The sequence below is a fragment of the Bombus vosnesenskii genome, unplaced genomic scaffold (assembly GCF_011952255.1).
Source record: "Bombus vosnesenskii isolate JDL3184/JDL3185 unplaced genomic scaffold, Bvos_JDL3184-5_v1.1 scf7180000013263, whole genome shotgun sequence".
Lineage (NCBI taxonomy): Eukaryota > Metazoa > Arthropoda > Insecta > Hymenoptera > Apidae > Bombus > Bombus vosnesenskii.
The window spans coordinates 65,923-86,713 of record NW_022882923.1 but is presented as its reverse complement, the minus strand read 5'-3'; the positions used below and the strand labels follow the sequence as shown (position 1 = coordinate 86,713).

The following is a 20,791-nucleotide window of genomic DNA, read 5'->3' as shown; positions in this document are numbered from 1 at the left end:
GAACACTGCCGTCCAAATTTTTATACGAAAGATCTTCTTAAAGAAAGATTTTTAATTGTATAATAAGATTCTGTTATGATAATTGTGAATATTATATCTAAATATATTTAGATTGTATAAAAAGCTTTGGAAAATGAAGAGTAGGAATTTTATAATAAAATTATTTTATACCATGAAAGTATTTTGTCAACCTACTTCAAAATTATCCTATTTTGCACTGAAAGGAACATGTGACAAAATTATGATTTAAAATTAAACGACGGTCGAGATTCAGGTTGAAAGATATTTTGCCCGATTTGATGGGAGTATTAAGCTGATTGACCGTAGGGTATTGCTATCAAGATTGCCTTCCTACCCTATTTTCAAGGGATCGAATTTACAGTATATTTCCGCGTCTATTTAAAAGCTTCGAACTGTTATAGCTAAAAAATCGACCCCACGTTCCAACAGAACATTTTACAATAAATTCATATTAGCGCAGAATAAACGTCAAATTCAGCCGAAGACTCGACAATTCTATTGCCATTCAGGTCATTCTAAGAATTATCGACAGAAATGATTTGCTTCAAGGCTTTAACGTAGATAGATTGAATTCGTTTGGATTTTTCAAGGAAATCGTGCTCATTCTTAATCGAACGTGATAATTAATTTTTCACTAAATTTATTTTAGCGAAAAATAACCATCCGCTCTGAAGGATATCAAGTAATGATACAAGAATCAGAAATTTTAATAAAATCATTCTTTTGAAAAGATGACAGACAGAACCTGGGTTAATTTCAAGCCATATTTAAGCAAGTATAATAGACGTACAAAGCAGTCTTTATTTTCTAGAGAATTAATTATTAAAGATAGATAGAACTATTCAATAAACAACTTTCGTCGTGCTAATCACATTACCGATAATTACATAGTGAAAACATAATTATAGTTAAATCTATTTTGGCATCGCAGGAGAAATTTTCCCCAGGTAATGTTCTTGTCATTCAAGCTACCTCTGACGTCAATGTGCACCTCCGTGTATCTTTTGTTCTCCGTGTGTGTCCACTTGAAAAGCATGACGGTAGGAGGATTGCGTGACACACGTTGTAAACGTTCGTGGGGCGTGAACTTATAGACACATCGACAGAGTGACGCTTGACATGTAATTTCCTAGAAACTCCCATGTACCTGACGATATCAATAGAGAGCACCTAGTACGCGTCCAGCTAGTAGGTACACTTTTGAAAAAAGTTATCGCGCGAAAAAAAGTTCTCTAGATGGGGTGTGAACTTTATAATAATTGTAGGAGGAAAGTTTTTCTAATTAGAATAAAATTAATCTGTTGCATGTTATATTACATTACGTTCGTAAAGATATAAAATAAAAAATAGTGTGTTTGTCATTTTCTCGACTAGGAAGTTAGAATTTTAGAAGGTCTTCGAATCTTAAATAAGTTTCTCAAGTTATAAAATTTTCTATGTTTGTAACAAGATATTTAAAGTGATTGGAGCTTTTAAATATTAATTAACTATTAATCTTCTATATATATATATATATAGAAAATTGAACAGGACATAAGATCATTAGGGAAGATGTTGTAAAAAAAGGCGCATTGAACGTATTCGTTGTGTTCTTCTCGTTATTTTAAATTCCCTGTCCAAATTTCTCTGAGGAACGCGATAAATATAGGAGGATCAGCGTTAGTGGTCAGGACTTAGAATATCACGGACTACGAATTATATAAATCCTCCAACAAATCCCGATAGCTTTAGCCCGTTACGTGTAAGGTGCAGCCGAAATCGCAATACGAAAGAGAAAGGTATGATATTTACCGTGTAAAAATCTGTAGAAATTGAGAAATTTTTATTATTAGAGAATTTTATTATTATAGAAATTTTTCTTTGTAAAAGGATTTTTTTTGCACGATATCGATAAGAATAACAAAATACGAGAATTAAGTAATTAAGCTATTTTAAAAGTTTTATTTACTTTTGATATATTTATGTACAATTTATTATTTATAAGTTAATTAACTAAATTTGTTACTATATCACCGTTTCATCTTGTCGTGCAAATAAATTTTGATCGTAGGTTGTGTAATTTATACTAGGAAATGCGTTTTATGATACATGGTATCATATACGTATGATTGTACTACTGTCGCGGCTGAATATATGCATACAGCTTCCACTGAAGAAACACGCCATCAGCAAGAAAGATCTTCCTGACCTATATTTCTAGCTCTGTCAAGCCTCTGCTGTGAAAAGATAAGCGAAGTGAACTATTCTCGTGTTCTTTCTCGGAATTGATACAAACCACACGAAATGTTACGAAAGATCTATAAATATTAGGAAACTATCACAATATAGTAACGAAAGAAAGAATTTGAACTTTTTAAATTGATTATCATCCGATATAATAATGTAGTAGAAAATTAAATGCATTGTTTATTAATGATCCTTTGCACATCCCTTACTGCCACAGAATCATCAACGAGTTTATATGCATTTTTTAGATTAATTGATATTGCACAATTGAGATTAACACGATATATGAAATATGCAATAACACAAAAAAATTCCTGACCAGATGAACGTCTTACTTTATATATCACAGAAGCGATATTTCAAAGAATTTCAGTTAATATTATATAATTATATAACAATGTTTATATTTTATAGTGTTTCTTTTTACTTATCATACCCTCATATCTAATATTAAATTAAAAATTTTCTTGATATTGCTTTTGGCACATAGAGTGTGCAACCTATCTGACCGAAAATTTTTGCACATCGCTATAGTGTAATATAAATTATAAATAAATCACACAGGAACTCAGATATCTTTGCATTGCAGCGACAAAAACAGAGCACCTCTCTCTTACTAAACTTTCTCTCGCCACTGTCCTCCAAAATATTCAAATTAAAATTTACAATTATATAAATATTTCAATCATAAAATGAAAAAAATTCAGATTCGTTTAAAAAGTTGCAAGGAGCATACGATTTAAACTTGAAAATCTTCTTTGATATTGCGTGGGTTTGTCGCACATTTAGAAAGTCCTTGTTCCGGTAATAATGATGCTACTGATAATTTGGCTAAATGAGAACGTAGACCCTTGGGGAGAAGATACGTTTGAAACGTAATCTGATTACGTGTATCAATTACGTTTGTCGTAAGCTGTGCTAATCAAGCACAGTTGGTTCAGATAGCGCTGTATAACAGAGATAATACAAGGAAATGGCGAGGATGCGTCCGCTCCATTGTTCAACTGGCCTCTGACGAGTGACTAATTACTGTGCTCTCTACCGGCGAATGCATTATTGTTTCTCGAAGAATGCTTCGTCGCTTGTTCTTCGTCCATCGATGAATAAAAGAGGCAGAAGGAGAAGAAGAAGAAGAGAATGAAAGGTCGAGGTCGAGGGGGGAAAGTAAACGACAAGAGAAAAAGGTTAAAAGACGACGAAGGAGGATCCAAGCCGTTGCGCCTCTCGATTCAGCTTCGTTTCTCGGCTCATTAGCTTCAGAATGGCGTCTAATGTGATTTACACGGTTCCTTACTACACGACAGACACGAGCTTCGATTATTTTCGTGGTACAGTAAACGGGACAAACCCAATAACTGAAGGAAATCTAAAAGAAAATGTTTTTTCTGTTTGATTAAATGGGAATCGGTCTGTACAATTACCGAACCAATTGAAAATTAACAGTTGTTCTTTACTATGGCCTGCTGTACTTTCGATTTAATAATTTTCAATGGAACGAGATGAATAACCATTAAAATAAATTTTAAAACGTCGGAGGATATTTCATTTTTTATGTAATTAAATTGGTAATTACTTCTTTGAATTGGGACAATTAAAATCCTTCGTTTGTGCAGTTATTTGGCATCGTTCCTATGGAATAAATTGTCGATTTTTAAATGAAAAATCAATGAATTTTCGCGAGCTAGCGAATTTTCACGAAAGGATCAGATGAACGGATATATCGCTAACGTTTAGAATCAGAAAATAGGCAAACATAGACGAATCAATGGTACACGATCATTGAGAGTCAGAAGCTAAGCTTTCGTGGATGAATTGGTACTCGAGCATCATTGGAACCACTGAGGAAGTCGTGGATAAACTAAACTAGTGCAACATGATCATTGAAAGTTATTTGGATAAAGGATTGTGGATCTAGTAATCTGCTATCCGGTGATATCTTCACATCTTAAATAGTAAAGGTATATCGATATGAAATATCCACTAATTAAACTATCAAGACATTAAAGTCTCGAATTGATGAGAGGAGGAGAACACGATAAGCCACAGTTTTCGTTTTTCACAGAGGAGACTCGGAGGAGAATCTGAAAACTCACACGTTATCAGTCGACCTTATGTTACTAATTTCTTTCCATTTGATTTTGTAACTAAATATCTGTTTTCCTATTCTTTCTTCATAATTTCGAAAATCATGAAACTTCGTTGATCTATCAGCTATTTAAAAAGAAAGCTTCCAATCCTTGAGCTTAATAGCTTCTTCCTATTTTCAATGTTTATATTAAAATATATTCCTTCCTAGTTATAAAGTGACATAAAAATAAGAAAGTCAAGAAAAATATATTTTTCCTTGCGATTTTCATACATTTATGTATCTATTGTACTGTATATGTATAAATGAAACTTAAGCTTACTAAGTATTGAAATTAAGATTTCTATCAGAGTAAAGACTGATCCCGAAAGCATTTCAGATCCCAAATATGCTTGATGCACAAAGCATGCAGCCATTTGGTATGAGTTAATCCTTTCTAGAAAGGGTATTAACCCAAACACACAATTCATTTCCATGAAGCGATTGTATGTACGTAATACAATATTAACCTATATCAATTTATACCTCTCGTAACGTCAATAAATATCCACTCCATAGTCTCAGAAATGTACATACACAAGCCTGATTTTGATTTAAAATTTTATTAAATAATACTATATTTGCAAAGGGGAGGAAACCTTTTATTCCAGCAAAAATATATCTACCTATATATATATGTGTGTGTGTATTATCGATATATATTTAGCTATACTCAAATCATTGCTTTTCATTTTTATTCCCTACATGACTAAATCTCCGCTATATTTTGTAATAAGAGAGTAATACACATTTATCTCGTCCAAAATTCGCCGACTAAAAATGAATAGAGATTAATCAAACAATGTCTTTCAATATACGAGGGAATTACTACATTTTTTTCCGAAAATGGAGATCTCTTTCAATATCGACCGTTGTGTCGTATGAATTTTCCACTTTGCCTTCATGTTCAAATATTTTACATTAGCTTTTTTGTACGTGTGTTTTGCATCGTTCTTTCGTGAACTTTTTTACATCGTTCTGGAAAATTTCATTCTATGAAAATGTTGTAAATCGCAATTAACATGTTGTATTAATTTTCACGGGTTTATTACTGCTCCACTTGGTGTTGTCAGAATTGACGTAATTCCAAACTGAACTAGAGTAGGGTCAGTGCATAACATCCATCACCACTGCGAGGCAGTTCGTAAATTTACTTCAACCAGAAATTCCGCCTTTCAGTTTCACCGGTTCTGCCTCCTTCACGTATGTTTTTTAACATACTGTCAACCATGTATATAGATCTACAATCTACCGTGTATTTTCCACTGCATCACCCATATTAAATAATACTATTACTCCACTTCTACGTTTCATATTATTTATTAAGTAATACTAATAATTATTTTTATACAAATATTCTGATGTAGAAAGATACAAGATATAAACAACGCTCTCTTTACGTTAGAGTGCAATTTCTAATATAATTACGTACAAATGTTATATAATTATACATTTGTTTAACGAAGACTAACAATATTCTGTCATATGATTTATGTCGTTTCTTTATTTGACAATCTATAGTAAAAGAAGTCAGTGCTTCTGACTAAATATAGTCAGATATTTTAAAAGTTCTCGCGACTGAAAATCGTTCTTCTATCGCATTCAAGAAATGAATTTACTTGCGAGTCGAAATTTAGAAATTAATTTTTTACACACAAAACTTGGAAATTTTGTAAGAAAGTCGACTTAGAAATTCTATTTAAACGTGAATTTCTTTATTTCTTAAATGAATACATATTAAACATTCCACGTAGATACGACTTCCTTTCTCTTTATCCCGATAATTCCAGGGGAGAATTCGCAGAATACATTCACCAAGCGACGAAGAAGGCCAATGACGATAATTCTTGGATCATAATTCCATTTGAGTCGGGAAAGATTCGTGACGGAGAACGGGACACCGCAATTGCGGGGCTGACGGCGATGTTCGAGGAACGAGGAGGGAATTTCCTGTTGTTCCTGCTTCATTCCTGCGAACGAAGGGGATTTAATTAGTCGAAAAGCTAGCTACCAGTGTCACGTGCATTCGAACGTACGTTGATACCGTGTCGCTAGGACGACACTAAAAGCGAGAAACGAACGAAATGAGGAATAAAGATGTGACGATAGAAATACTGCGTTTGAGAAAAGAGAGAGAGAGAAAAGTAAAGAATGGGATAGGAGAAACAAAGGTACGCGAAAAAATAGCAGATTTAGAGGAAAAAAGAGAGAGAAGGAAGATGATAAAAGAAGGAAAGAAATGTACAAATGCGATGGATTTGGCTCGTTAGAAATAGCGAATTTTCTTTGAATTAGAATGAAAATTTTCTCTTGTATACGTTATTAAATTTTGTGCTATTCAGAGACACTTTGATCGCCAGAAATTAATTCAAGAGATATACGCTACAAAAGTAATGAATTTTATTTCTTACAATAAATAATACAGGATCATTCTGTTCAAGTCAGATGATCTATTAATTAATACGCACCAATAACAATATTTTGACGTCGACTCCTCTTTCATTGTTTAATTAATTATTAATATATATACATATATATAAATAATTAAATATACATAATATTTAATAGTAGCGATTCGTTAATTTTCAGGTTTAGCTTTCAGTATTTCCTAAAATCAATATTTCCCGAAAGCCCTTTAATGTTACCAATTCTTTAATAAAACCAATGATTAAAGGTTGATTATTCTGAAAACACGGTCTAGAATGAAAATTTATTTGAAAATGATCAAACTTGTGCGTAAAAGTAGAGTAGATAAAACATAATTAAGGTGGATGTCCAATTACTGCAACTTCCATGTGGTGCATCGAGATTCTGGGCTATCGGTATTATATGATATATAATTATTAATTGCATCGTTATACGATACAATTATCAATTGCATAACAAATAATATGAGCTAATTGGCTGCGTTCGCGGTTACGTGTATACAGTTACACAATTTATTAAATTATTATCAATTATTATCGACAACCTTATTTCACCAACGCCATACCAAGAATACAATTATGTATCCTTAAAATTAATTAGTCAAACCCGGACAAATATTACACCATATTACGCTATAATACATATACAGTAGAACGGAGTATAGTATTAATTGAGGAGAAAATGTAATAATTTTTCGGAAACAATCTTTATCGAGCATCCAAAACTTACTAACGTGATTTAATTAAATAATTCTTATACATAATAAATAATACTTTGTTAAAAAAAATGAAAATGTATCGAGCAAAAATAAAAGATGCTAGAGTAATCTTTCATCGTTCTAGAAAAAGACAAAAATATGACCAAGGGTCATTTTTGTTACGAGCCCTTAAATCGTAATATACGAGCAGATTCAGTGGTTACGATAATAGGATTTCCCAGGGTTCGCCAAGGTAACCTCAAATTCGTCGATTTTTCCCATAGTCGTTATGTCTTCGTCGGGCATTTACAGCGTTGAGTGTGCGCCAGAATCTACTCGTTTGCGGTGTGGCGCGTGAAGAGAACCGGAAACCGTGGTTTCACGACGAACACGTATGCGCTGCGAGCCTGTATACGCGTGCAATAATTCACCGATCCGTAATAACGAGTTAGTAACTGGCTAATGAATAACCGGTGAAAATTAAACAGCTCGCAAATCGAGTTTCGAGTTTCCGCACGGATCTGTGGAACAACGGTCGCGATCTGTTACACACTTCTCCAACTGTGCTAATTGCGCGGTCATTGTAAAGGGAAGAAACGAAAACATCGAGCGATACTTTCGATGGTTGCCTCATAATTCGTTGTTTACTGCATGGTGAACAAATACTGGTAATTAATTAAGGAATTTTTCAGAATTTTCATTTTGACTAACGCGTCCAAAGAGTGGGGAGATTTAGACAGAATGTTTAGTAACAGATGATGGCAATTTAAATAGAGCTCCTATGAGCCAAAATCAGACGAAAATGAAGAATAATTAGATTGTGCTTGATATTTTGTCTACTTATTTATTGATATTTCAAAATTAACCAAAGTATCCTTGAGGTATGATAACGCGTATGACGTGTATAACGTAAACAAAAGACTGCGACGCACTCTGATGGAGGATATGAAAGTTGGTCACTATACATAGTGTATAGTGAGTATAATAGTTATTTATTTTAATCTGTATTTTCGACCAATCGCGGGGAGACGTAATCGCGAGGAAAGACGTCAACGGGGGTCGTAAATCCCCGTTACGATTATAACAATCGACACCACGAATTGATCGATCCCCTGATTTCCGTTGAGATAATAAGGGGTGATTGAATTTGTATAACACTGGGATTCACAGTATTATAAAGTATATATTTACACCACTTAGATTACACTGACGTAGAGAAATAAATAGTTAACAACTTGTCGCACGAAGATGCGATAGATATGTACGCTAGAGCAGGGCTCTTATAATGGAAATTAAAGTGTCAATGGACTTAGCACTATGATATGTTTAGGAGAGAAGATGTATGTTCGACACCGCCGCGAACCGATGAAAGATGTGCGTGAAGTATGCGACTCTCGCGCTATGTGTAGACTGCTGCGTTAGGCGTTAGTTGGTAGACTGACTGTCGCTCTTTTTCTAATACGGAAGAAAAGTTCGGTGTGGGTGTGCCCCTGTGCCTAAAGAACGCGGATTCGTTGGTCCCACTTTCGTTAGGAAAAGTGAGGGTAACGAACCGCGGTGTCGATTGGTCATGACCTGCACTACTGCTCGAAGGGATGAGTAGGGAGTCACCTACCATCGTGGTGCGTAAATGACTGTGTGCGTGAGAAAAACCTAGCTTGTTTTATTACAGGGCTATTCGGATTTTCCTAATGGGTGCATACCCGCTTTCTCCGTGTTTTTAAATGCGACTAATAAACCCAAGGACACCTCTAAAACCGACTGTGTTTCGAGCATATTTTTAAGCTTTAGCAATTCTTCAAGACAATCGGATTGAAGACATATGGCGAAACAATGCAGGGAAGTGAAAGTTATGGTGGGTCCTTAGGTTTATTGAGGGTCGAAGTGCCGTTACGCAGGTCGGTTGTTGTCCGGTCGCGCGGGCTGGCGTGCAGATGTTTTAGGCGGCGTAACATCCTCCCCCCGTTGAGAGGGCACCGATCAAATTCTGGCTGTGGAGTCAGGTGTGTCGTTGGTGACCTCCTTCGCTCCGTGTGGGCGTTCGGCCTCGTCTGGATCTGGGTGGATGGGTAAGGGGACCAGTCTTTTGACGCCGCGGTCCAGGATGCTTGTTGCCGTCTGCACGGTGGCGGTCCGGATGATTCCGTCGGCTCCTGGATGGACCTTGATTACGCGGCCCAAAGGCCACTGCATAGAGGGCACGTTGTCCTTCCTGAGGATTACTACGGTGCCTTCATGAATGTTATGTTTGCCCTTGTCCCATTTGCTGCGGCGGGTTAACTCATTTAGGTATTCTCGATACCATCGGCTCCAGAAGTGCTGCTTAATCTGGTGAATGCGCTGCCAACTGGATAGCCGGCCTGATGGAACTGTCCTGAAATCACGCTCCCGTAAACTGGTTAGTGTGTCACCGATTAGGAAATGACCGGGAGTGAGGACAGGGGGATCTTTCGGATCGGATGAGATGGGAGTCAGTGGGCGTGAATTGAGAATGGCCTCAATTTCGATCACAAGGGTGTTGAGGTGCTCAAAGGTCAGGAGCTCCGTGCCGACCACGCGAATGAGATGGCGTTTGAACGCTTTAACTGCGACTTCCCATAAGCCGCCAAAATGTGGTGAGTTCGGAGGATTAAAACGCCATTGTATTTGTCGGTCGGCGAGAAAATTCTGTATCCTATCCTGGTGGTCGTCGGACTGCAGTAGGGTCCGGAGTTCTTGCAGCTCCCGATTAGCCCCGACGAAATTGGTGCCGTTGTCGGTGAGGATCGTTGCGCAGTGTCTTCGCCGCGAGATGAAACGGCGTAGCGCGGCCAAGAAGGCGTCGGTGGTTAGGTCGCTGACTAACTCTATGTGGACCGCCTTTGTCGCCAGACAAACGAATATGGCGGCGTACGTCTCGATTTTACGTCGGTTGCGGTCCCTCCTCTCCTTGATGTAGAATGGGCCGCAGTAGTCGATTCCGACGTTCGTGAACGGCCGCGATTCGGTAATACGCGCCTCTGGCAAATCACCCATCAAGTATTCCACTGGTGGAGGATTGGCTCTGCAGCAGCGGACGCACCTTCTGAGAGTGCGCCATACCTGGCTACGGCCGTCGATCGGCCAATAGCGCAGTCTCATCGCGTATAGTGTAGCTTGTGTCCCTGTGTGATGATTGTTCCGGTGCTCTTGCTCTATAATCAGCTCTGTCACCGGGGATTTCGGTAGGATGATCGGGTGTTTTTGGCTGAAGGGTATGGCGGAGTTGGTTAGTCGCCCTCCTACCCGGAGTAGCCCATCTTCGTCGTGGAAGGGGTTTAATGGCTGTAGTTTCCCTCCAACGTCCTCGCTTCGATTTTTTTGGAGGATCCGAATTTCAGGCGCGAAATGATGGGATTGTAATATTTTTATTAGTCTGTTGTGCGCTGCGGTCAGTTCGTCTGTGGTGAGATGGGCAGTTCGGTGTTGCTTATGTCTCCATCGAAGACACCGGGCGACGATTCTTATTAGTCTTGGCCAAGACGAGTAGCGATGGAGGAGAGTGTTGTCGTTAACACTCGTCCTCAGACAGATCGTCTTCTTTTGCTCCGGGAGGTCGACTACCGGTGTCGGGCTCCAGACCGGCCAATAGCTTTCGCTTTGCAGGAGCCACCTTGGCCCGTTTTTCCAAATGGACGGACATAGGAATTCCTTGGGCGTCTGGCCTCGGGAGATGAGATCCGCTGGATTATCGTCGGTAGGCACATGACGCCAGTCGGAGATATTGGTCTTGGTCTGTATCTCAGCGACTCGATTCGCCACAAATGTTTTCAAGGTGTGCGGCGAAGACCTGATCCAATGGAGTACGATGGTGGAGTCAGTCCAGTATACTATCCGCGATATCTTGGTCGTCAGGGCCTGTTGTATTGACGAAATCAAGGACGTCAAAATAAGTGCCCCGCTTAATTCGAGACGTGGTATGGAGAGCGATTTGAGCGGCGCTACCTTCGACCGCGCCGTGAGGAGTCGAGTCCAAATGTTGTTCTTTCGGTCCGTCGTCCGCACGTAGACGCACGCCCCATATGCCCTTTCGCTAGCGTCACAGAATCCGTGTAGCTCAATTTTCGTTGCGGATTCTAGGATGGTCTTCCGAGGGAACCTTACCGCATTTAACAACGGCAATTGGGTGTGGTATTTGATCCATTCTGTGTGTACGTCTGTCGGAAGGGATTCGTCCCAATCTACCTTCAATGTCCAGACTTGTTGCAAAATCATTTTTGCTCGAACGATTACCGGCGCGAGCAATCCTAGTGGATCATAGATTTGTGCGATGACTGAACTGATTGATCGCTTTGTGATTCGGGAAGTGTCACTGTTCGTCTTGACCGAATATAGTATGGCATCGTCGGCTGAATCCCACAAGACGCCGAGTGTTTTTAACGTGGATGACTCACCGAGATGTAATTTCTGGTTGGTGTCTTCCTCAGGTAGCCCTCGCAGCAGATCCCGATCGTGTGATGCCCATTTGCGGATATTTAGACCGGCTAGCTTCAGTAATTTCGTGAGATCATTCCTGACTGATAGGGCTTCGTCCTTCGTATCGGCTCCGGTCAACGCATCGTCGACATAGAAGTCTCGCCGTAGGATCTGCGCTGCTCTCGGAAATCGAGGTCCCTCGTCCTCTGCCAACTGTTTGAGACATCGGATGGCCAGATACGGGGCTGCGGATAGACCGAACGTTACGGTGTTGAGTCGGTAAGTTTCGATCTCTCCGTTGTCGACACGCCACAGAATCTTTTGATAAGGACGATCTTCTGGACGTAGGATGAATTGACGGTACATTTTCTCGATGTCGCCGGTAAGGACATATTGAAATGACCGGAATCTCAATAGGATGTTTCTCAGGTCTTCTTGTAATTTCGGACCCGTATGAAGGGCGTCGTTTAGAGACACTCCCGTGGTACTTGATGCTGAGCCGTCGAACACAACCCGGAGCTTGGTGGTGTCGCTCGATTCCTTGATCACGCCGTGATGTGGTAAATAATATCCGTGGTCGGTGGCGTGATCCGTGTTGATCTTCGTCATGTGACCCACGTCTAAATATTCTTGGATCACAGCACTATACGCGGTTTCATATTGTTTGTCGCGTTGGAATCGACGATGAAGAGAGGCGAGCCTGCTCATTGCAGCGGCCTTCGATGACCCTAGTGAGGAAAGCTTTTCGTTGAATGGTAATGCAACGATGTATCTGCCTTCCTTGGTTCGTCGGACATGGTTTCGGAAATTCGCAACCGAACCGTGTTTTTTGTAGACGCAGTTCAGGTTCGCCTGGTTGCGCCAGATTGACCTGCCCGATGCACAGCGACGCAAATGTTGATCCGGTGCTAAGCAAGACATCGATCGGGGCTGGGCAATGGAATTGTGGATCGGCTAATTGGATATTTCTGGGTAATCCCAAATTCGAGGGGTCGATGGGCTCATTTGGTATGAAGGTCGATATGGCCGGGATAACAAGAAATCTCAATGTTTTCTTATACTTGCCGGTTGGGATTTGGACGAGGAGGTTGGGGCGGTGTTCTTGATCCGTGCTGAGCGTGACTCATACGAGGCATGCTCTTTCGTATCTCTTGGAGCCGAAGATGTATGTTTCCGTGAAGTATCGGATGTACGCCTCGACTTGTGGGACGACCGCGACTTCGATGATCCAGATGGTGATTGTCCAGCGGAGGCTCGCTTGTGTGATGAACGACTGCTCGGCGACCAACCGCTTGCCGACCGACCGCTCGACGATCGGCCGCTCGACGACCGTGAGTCTACCTGTGTTTGTTCGCAGTGTAGATAAGTATGGTGTCGGTGACCGCAGATACGACACGAACCCGATGTACACTGTGTCGGCGAATGTCCTCTGCCTAGGCAATTTATACACAACGATGCCTTCCTCACGATCTGAAAACGTTTTGTCGCTGATTTGGCCTTGAAGATTTTACAGTGCCTGAGCTCGTGAGGTCCGTTGCAGGTCGGACACACCAACGTCCTGCTGGTTGTAGCAAAGGTTCGTCCATGCGGTATGGTTGTTCGCTGACTGTGATGTTTGTGGGTTGACCCTTTTGATTCCTTCGCTTTAAAGAGGAGTTGAGTCCCGTTCGCCCGTGTTTTGAGAAAGTCTATCAGATGCTGATAGGATGGCACCTGTTGGCGGGGCAGTGTGCGTTGCCATTTACGCAGGCTGGACGAGGGCAATTTCGACGCGAGCAATTCGATAATCGCTATATTTGATGTGACGGGCTGTTTTAGGTTTTCGAGCGCCTTTAGATTTACGCTGATGGTTTTCAACAAATCCTCTAGGGCTTCTGGAGTTTCCTTTTTGATTTCCGGATAGTTGCGCATCAAATTCCAATGGTGCATGCAGATTTGGAGGGGGCAATTGAACTTGTCCTTCAGTGTGTCAAGCGCAATGGGATAGTTGGCCTCTGTGAGTTCTAATGACTGGATACTCTGTGCGGCCCGTCCAGTTATAGATGAGCGTAGATGCTGGAACTTTTGGACATTCGTCAAACCTTCGTTACGGTCCACTATGGATGAGAACGTGTCGTAGAAATAGGTCCAATTCTCGAGGGCACCGTCGAATTGGAGCACGCGGACCTCTGGAACGGTGGTCGGCTCTGGTTTCCGGCATGTCTCACCTGTTGTTGTAGTTGACGGGGTTGTTGCTGATATTTGCTCAAAGAGCTCTCGGAACCGCATGTCAAGCTCTCGATGCTCTTGCGATAACGAATCTACCCGCGCACCTTCCCTCTCATCTTCCACACCTAACTCTTCTTGAACCTCGAGTATCCTCCTCCAAAGCTCATCGAACGAGCTGCGGCAAGATGCTAGGAAGATTCTGTTTGCCTTCCCAGACGCTTCGTATTCATCGAGTTCGCGCCTTATGGTTGCAAGTCGACGGTCTAGGACGCCTCGTCTCCGCCGTAACGTGCTGAGTGATTCAGCTTGGGCCATATTTGATTTTGATAATACGAACGATCTTACCTTGATCAAATGGACGTTGATCTGGGATTCGGTTGATAATCGTTACGATGCGGCGTGGGCTCGTGTAGATGCTGAGCGACGGAGGTGCTTCTCTCCGATGGCGGTTCCCTTGATCAGTTGACTAAGTGATTGGAACTTGGATCTCACGCGACACTGTATAGTCACTGGTCAGTGCACTTTTTGGTGGCACGAGATCCGGCTCGAAGGACCATGTATTTTCGACCAATCGCGGGGAGACGTAATCGCGAGGAAAGACGTCAACGGGGGTCGTAAATCCCCGTTACGATTATAACAATCGACACCACGAATTGATCGATCCCCTGATTTCCGTTGAGATAATAAGGGGTGATTGAGTTTGTATAACACTGGGATTCACAGTATTATAAAGTATATATTTACACCACTTAGATTACACTGACGTAGAGAAATAAATAGTTAACAACTTGTCGCACGAAGATGCGATAGATATGTACGCTAGAGCAGGGCTCTTATAATGGAAATTAAAGTGTCAATGGACTTAGCACTATGATATGTTTAGGAGAGAAGATGTATGTTCGACACCGCCGAGAACCGATAAAAGATGTGCGTGAAGTATGCGACTCTCGCGCTATGTGTAGACTGCTGCGTTAGGCGTTAATTGGTAGACTGACTGTCGCTCTTTTTCTAATACGGAAGAAAAGTTCGGTGTGGGTGTGCCCCTGTGCCTAAAGAACGCGGATTCGTTGGTCCCACTTTCGTTAGGAAAAGTGAGGGTAACGAACCGCGGTGTCGATTGGTCATGACCTGCACTACTGCTCGAAGGGATGAGTAGGGAGTCTCCTACCATCGTGGTGCGTAAATGACTGTGTGCGTGAGAAAAACCTAGCTTGTTTTATTACAGGGCTATTCGGATTTTCCTAATGGGTGCATACCCGCTTTCTCCGTGTTTTTAAATGCGACTAATAAACCCAAGGGCACCTCTAAAACCGACTGTGTTTCGAGCATATTTTTAAGCTTTAGCAATTCTTCAAGACAATCGGATTGAAGACATATGGCGAAACAATGCAGGGAAGTGAAAGTTATGGTGGGTCCTTAGATTTATTGAGGGTCGAAGTGCCGTTACGCAGGTCGGTTGTTGTCCGGTCGCGCGGGCTGGCGTGCAGATGTTTTAGGCGGCGTAACACAATCTATAATCAATTTCTTTCTCAAATTTATTAATTCACTCTGTTCTTAGTTCGTTATTACAATAGAAATCATCTAAGAATTTCTGTCCCATCCTGTATCAGTTTAGTAAACCAGTAAACGTCTTTTTCTGAATAAAACTTACTGGTGGTGTGTGTATATAAGCCTTTCATATATCAATGGACGTGTGAAACCGTACACAGGTTAGGGCGATAATCGTAGTACAATCGAGCAAGGGTGATTAGAAAATAAGGAAAATATACAAAATAAAAAAAAGGTTTGCTATAACATTTTTTCATTTGAGGCTTTGTTTTCGAGTAAATCGACTTTGAATATTTGACAAGTATACTAAAATTTCGTTAATTCCGAAATGAGAAAAGGCGAATAATCGGCAAAGTTTAAGCTACATTTGAAAATAAATGTATTGTATTGTAAATATAATTACATGTAAAATAAATGTAGCTACATTTGAAAAATAATAATGTAAAATACATATTTTCGTAATGCTTCATTTTCGAGAGAAAAAATTTAAAAAATGCGGCACGCATACACATCAGGCTAGTTCGTTTTCAATTATACATGTTTAAACGTTATTTTCTCGAAAATGAGGCCTTCAACGGAAACATTTTATTTTACATTTCTGTATAATGACCTACTGCTTGTTGCATATTTATAGATAACCTGTACTTAGTCAAGTTAAAGTATACTTGACAACTCGATTTTCTCAGAAACGGAGTGTCACGTGGAAAAATTTTATTCCATATTTTCCACACATCTTTTCACGTAAAATCATTCCCTGTTCGGTTGTACTATGATTACCGCCCCACCGTGTATGTAAACCTTTATATATATATACAAAAAAATATTTGCATGTCACTGTATTTGTTATTGGATTTATGTTGCATATATTTATGTAGTATATAATATATAATAATATATAATATATAATATATATAATATAAATAATATAATATATATAATAGTGTATTATATAATATATTTATATAGTTGCATATATTTTGCATAAGAATTCAAATACTACATGATTCAAGCTACAAAGATGATCCAAAATTAAATGATGGTAAATTATACAATATTACTTATCGATGCAAGAAAAGCACAAATCATTTGGCTGGTGTAATGATAAGGTGTGTTGTATTTAAATATCGACTATGTTCGCTAGACCGAAAGACTAACACGATTTGGACACGATCGCGAGTTCTGGCAGCTAGATTAGCAGATATGCTGTGCAAACATCCACCTAATTATGTGCTACACTATGATCGTACGATACTGTACTCGTTTCCCTCTTGCAAAATGTGTCCATTCGCTCTTCGTGCACATGGCTTACGGTTTAAACAAACGAACAAAATTGGGGAGAGCTAAACTGTGGAGTAAAAGTGTAATACTTCTATAGTGTATCTGTGGATCACAGGTACAGATAATTCTTTTATTTTACTAATAATAAAATCGGATATATATATATCGAATCCAATTTGTAGTATAAAATAATTCAATTTATTCATATATTAATTTGTAATATAAAGATATTTACAATTATATTTGTATGGCTGATAAAAATTGTAATTGTCTTTTCTTACAAAATAACACATGCATAATTCATAGTACAACGGGTATTGTAAAACGGATTATAAACTTTTAAATTTTAGCTATAAACTTAATCGCTTTAAAATATTGACCTATATAAAATGAATGAATACTCGTGAATCCAATTTCATAAAAATCGGATATAAGAAATTATTGATAATATTATTGTCTAAAAAGAGATATTGGATGTATGTATTGGATTATATATTCGAATCAATTTTATATGTTCTATCTATCTATAAAAGAATTACTACAACATAAAATATTATATCCAAATTAGAACTTTTTATCGAAATTTATTTAAATGTAGGCAGCGTTAAAGAAGATAATGAACATATAACACATGCAAAATTTCTCAAATTTAAGCTTGAAATATCTTTTAAAAAATATGATTCTATTTAAAAAATTAAAGCTAATCTTCAGTTCTATAAAACACCTCCACTTCTGTACATACACACATATATATATGCACCACATGATCATTTAATACCATCTTCTTTTGTCTTCTTTTCTCTGGCATAAAATTTCTAGTAACTTTTTTCTAGCTTCTATCTTTCCAAAGCTATAGCTTGGCCTAGTTATGTATATACAGAATTCGGTAAGAAATTGTACGTGAGAATACATTATGTCGCTGTGTAGTGTGTACCTACATACATATTATCTGTACCTCTGCAGATATGTCGCATTATGCACATACCTTACATCCGATTATATGTACAGATATAGGATATGCAGTGGTTGCTGAGTTTAGATAAACCAATGCATCGATTGAATATGCTCATAAATTCTCTATACCATGAATATTAGTATATATCTAAATATATTTTGTAAATTTCCTACCAATATATGTAAGAAAGTACATGTAGCGATTCATTTTTTGACTTTAATAACAATTTACATTTGACAATTACAATTTAGAAAAATCGCCTCTATAATTTAAGTAAAGCAGATTAAACTCTTCATATATAATGATTCCAGTTTTCACGCAAACTCATTTCATAAATTAACTTCAGCTAACTAAAAAATAAGATTAATCAATATAAATAAACCTAGATTTATATGCGAATAACACAAATAATAATTAACACGGTTACGGTTTCTGCTTTGTGCCTAATAATATTTGTGAATATATGTATCTACGTTCTTCGTTTCAACCGACTTCTTGCCCTCAATGTTATATGATCTTAAAAAGAAAGCTAAAGCTAGAAAAGTATGATCACGTAATAATTCTGAAACCAATATGTATCAATTAAGAATCTCAATTCTTACTGTACCCTACTGTACTTAAAAGGATGTTGCGACAAATACCTCCAGCAGGTAAAAATTATTAGGTACTGGAGTATTATGCAGTAAACGCATTAATTGTAAATTCATGATTCTTCATACATATATATGGAAAGCATCTTTTCTCAACTTTTAAAGGCAATGTCCTAAATTCTAATTTTCCTCCTTAAAATGTTCGGAGAAACAGCTCCTACTTTTTGTGAGCTATAATTTTAATAAATTCAGTGCCTCAATCAAGCCACTTTCTTTTCCTCAATATTTTTAGGTAAACTAAAAAATAAATATTATATTTTCCTTGTTTTATTCAAGCTTAAACGTCAACATTATCAATTCAATATTGTCTAATATTATCTATTTGATAATAAAGCATCATATATAACAAATTGTTGCCTACTTTTGTTGATTAAGTATGTATCTGTAAGCACTTTTGTATGCAACGAAATAATGTATTATCAGATACTAGTATTTATTGCTACGTAGCATAATCTGTCTTGAACTTTAGACTGCTAGCCACTGCCGGGATAGTAGAAATCGTATTAGAAGTTGTATTTGTATGAATTACTCGGAGTTGAACCGCTAGCGTGTGTTTCGGCGTATTATAGACCTCTGGTAGCAAAGTTGGCACTACATAAATACTTAACGATATCTAATATAACTCAATTCAAAACAATGAAAAGAAACATGTCCTCAAATGTCTTCTCAATTAATTTAGAAACATTTTGTCACAACAAGCAAAATGTGTATGATTGATATTTTGGAAATAACGTAATATTTTTTCTCAATCCATGGTGATAATTTTGTACAGAGCGATGTCTTCGCTTACTTTGAGTAAATTAAAAAAAGCACCGATAGGAAAGATTGATAAACAACGAAAAAAAATTAACCGGTTTGATGGATTAACGGAAGAAGAAGTGCAAAAGTATACTTTGCCAGATTATTTGGAAATGAATTTAGATATAGTTTTCGTCGGTATAAACCCAAGTTTAATGGCAGCCCATCGTGGTAGATACTACGCTGGTCCAGGTAACCATTTTTATAAACTTTTGCATGAATCAAGACTAACATCTCGATGTTTAAGTTACGAAGAAGATCATAAACTTCTTCAATTTAGAATTGGTTTAACAAACATAGTAGCTCGAGCTACAAAGTCTTCTGCTGATTTAAAGCGTACAGAGATCAAAGAGGGTTCTAAAATTGTAGAAGAAAAATTAAAACTTTATAAGCCAAAGATTGCTGTTTTCAATGGCAAATGCATCTATGAAGTATTTGCTAATAAAACAGATAATTTCAATTTTGGATTGCAACCAGAAAAAGTTGATGAAACTGCAATTTGGGTCACTCCATCAAGTAGTGCGCGTTGTGCAAATTTTCCAAGAATGACAGACAAATTACATTTCTTTACTTCCTTGAAAAAATATTTGCAGTTCCTAAAAGGAGAAATCAAAGATATTGATATGAAAGAATTCTTGTTCGAAGGAAAATGCAAACAGTTTATTCCACAAACGTCAAAAATGTGGCGGCGAAAAAATATGTCTACATTCCTACATGGAGGAAGAATTGCTAATAAAGATACAATATGTCTAGATACATCTGATGAAAATGTAGCAATAGCACATAGTACAGAGTTCATTGTAAAGAAACTTGAACCTGATAAAAGTGATAAAACTGATGAAATACTTGATACAGATGAATCTGATTCATCACAAAATTTTGAGGCATGTATTTCTCAAGATATTGTAAAAACATTTTTTGGAAATGATGGAACTTCACAAAAAGAACAATCACTAGCTGTAAAGAATGTAAAAATCAAACAACCCAACAATCAAGCTATGACCAGTGATATAAAAAAATCTAAACGCCAAACAAACAGGAAAGAGAAAAAGATTGTTAAAAAATTTCCTAACAAACCAGTTAGAAGTAAAGATCTTGAAAATAACACTAATGATTTTATAAATTTGATAAAACAAAGACTGATAGGAAAACTAAACAATTTTGATGAATAGATTGGACGTGTTTTAACTTGTAACATTTGTTATTAGTAGCATACAATTTAATTATAATATAATTTAATATTAGAATAATTTAATAAAAATAGAAATAGGATACAAATGTATAATATCTCTTGCATGGAAGATTGACATCTTTACATTTTATATTTTTATAATTATGTTTTGTATAAAACTGAAATTGTGGCAATAATAAAATTTTAGGTAATAAAACTTATCATTATAAAAATATTGAAGACATTATTCTCC

General features: G+C 37.9%; 2 protein-coding genes across 2 annotated transcripts; one reads left to right on the top strand and one right to left on the bottom strand.

Annotated features, from left to right (window-relative positions):
- Window positions 1-9,476: 9,476 nt before the first annotated feature.
- LOC117232989 lies at window positions 9,477-14,453 on the bottom strand. The gene is made up of 2 exons (XM_033492821.1): window positions 13,331-14,453; window positions 9,477-12,658 (listed from the first exon to the last, which is right to left on the bottom strand). The coding sequence occupies exons 1-2, from the start codon at window positions 14,451-14,453 to the stop codon at window positions 9,477-9,479; spliced, it is 4,305 nt and encodes a 1,434-aa protein (XP_033348712.1).
- Window positions 14,454-19,127: 4,674 nt separating this feature from the next.
- Window positions 19,128-20,751, top strand: LOC117231193 (G/T mismatch-specific thymine DNA glycosylase-like). The gene has a single exon (XM_033489382.1). The coding sequence runs from the start codon at window positions 19,322-19,324 to the stop codon at window positions 20,537-20,539; it is 1,218 nt and encodes a 405-aa protein (XP_033345273.1). The 5' UTR covers window positions 19,128-19,321; the 3' UTR covers window positions 20,540-20,751.
- Window positions 20,752-20,791: the final 40 nt, after the last annotated feature.

What these genes read in the sequence shown, in the direction of transcription:
- LOC117232989 (XM_033492821.1), bottom strand. Translation starts at nt 14,453, where the DNA reads ATGGCCCAAGCTGAATCACTCAGCACGTTACGGCGGAGACGAGGCGTC. An exon ending in GCCGACACAGTGTACATCGG is followed by an intron (nt 12,659 to 13,330) that starts GTTCGTGTCGTA and finishes TTTCCTCACTAG; the next exon opens with GGTCATCGAAGGCCGCTGCA.
- LOC117231193 (XM_033489382.1), top strand. Translation starts at nt 19,322, where the DNA reads ATGGTGATAATTTTGTACAGAGCGATGTCTTCGCTTACTTTGAGTAAA.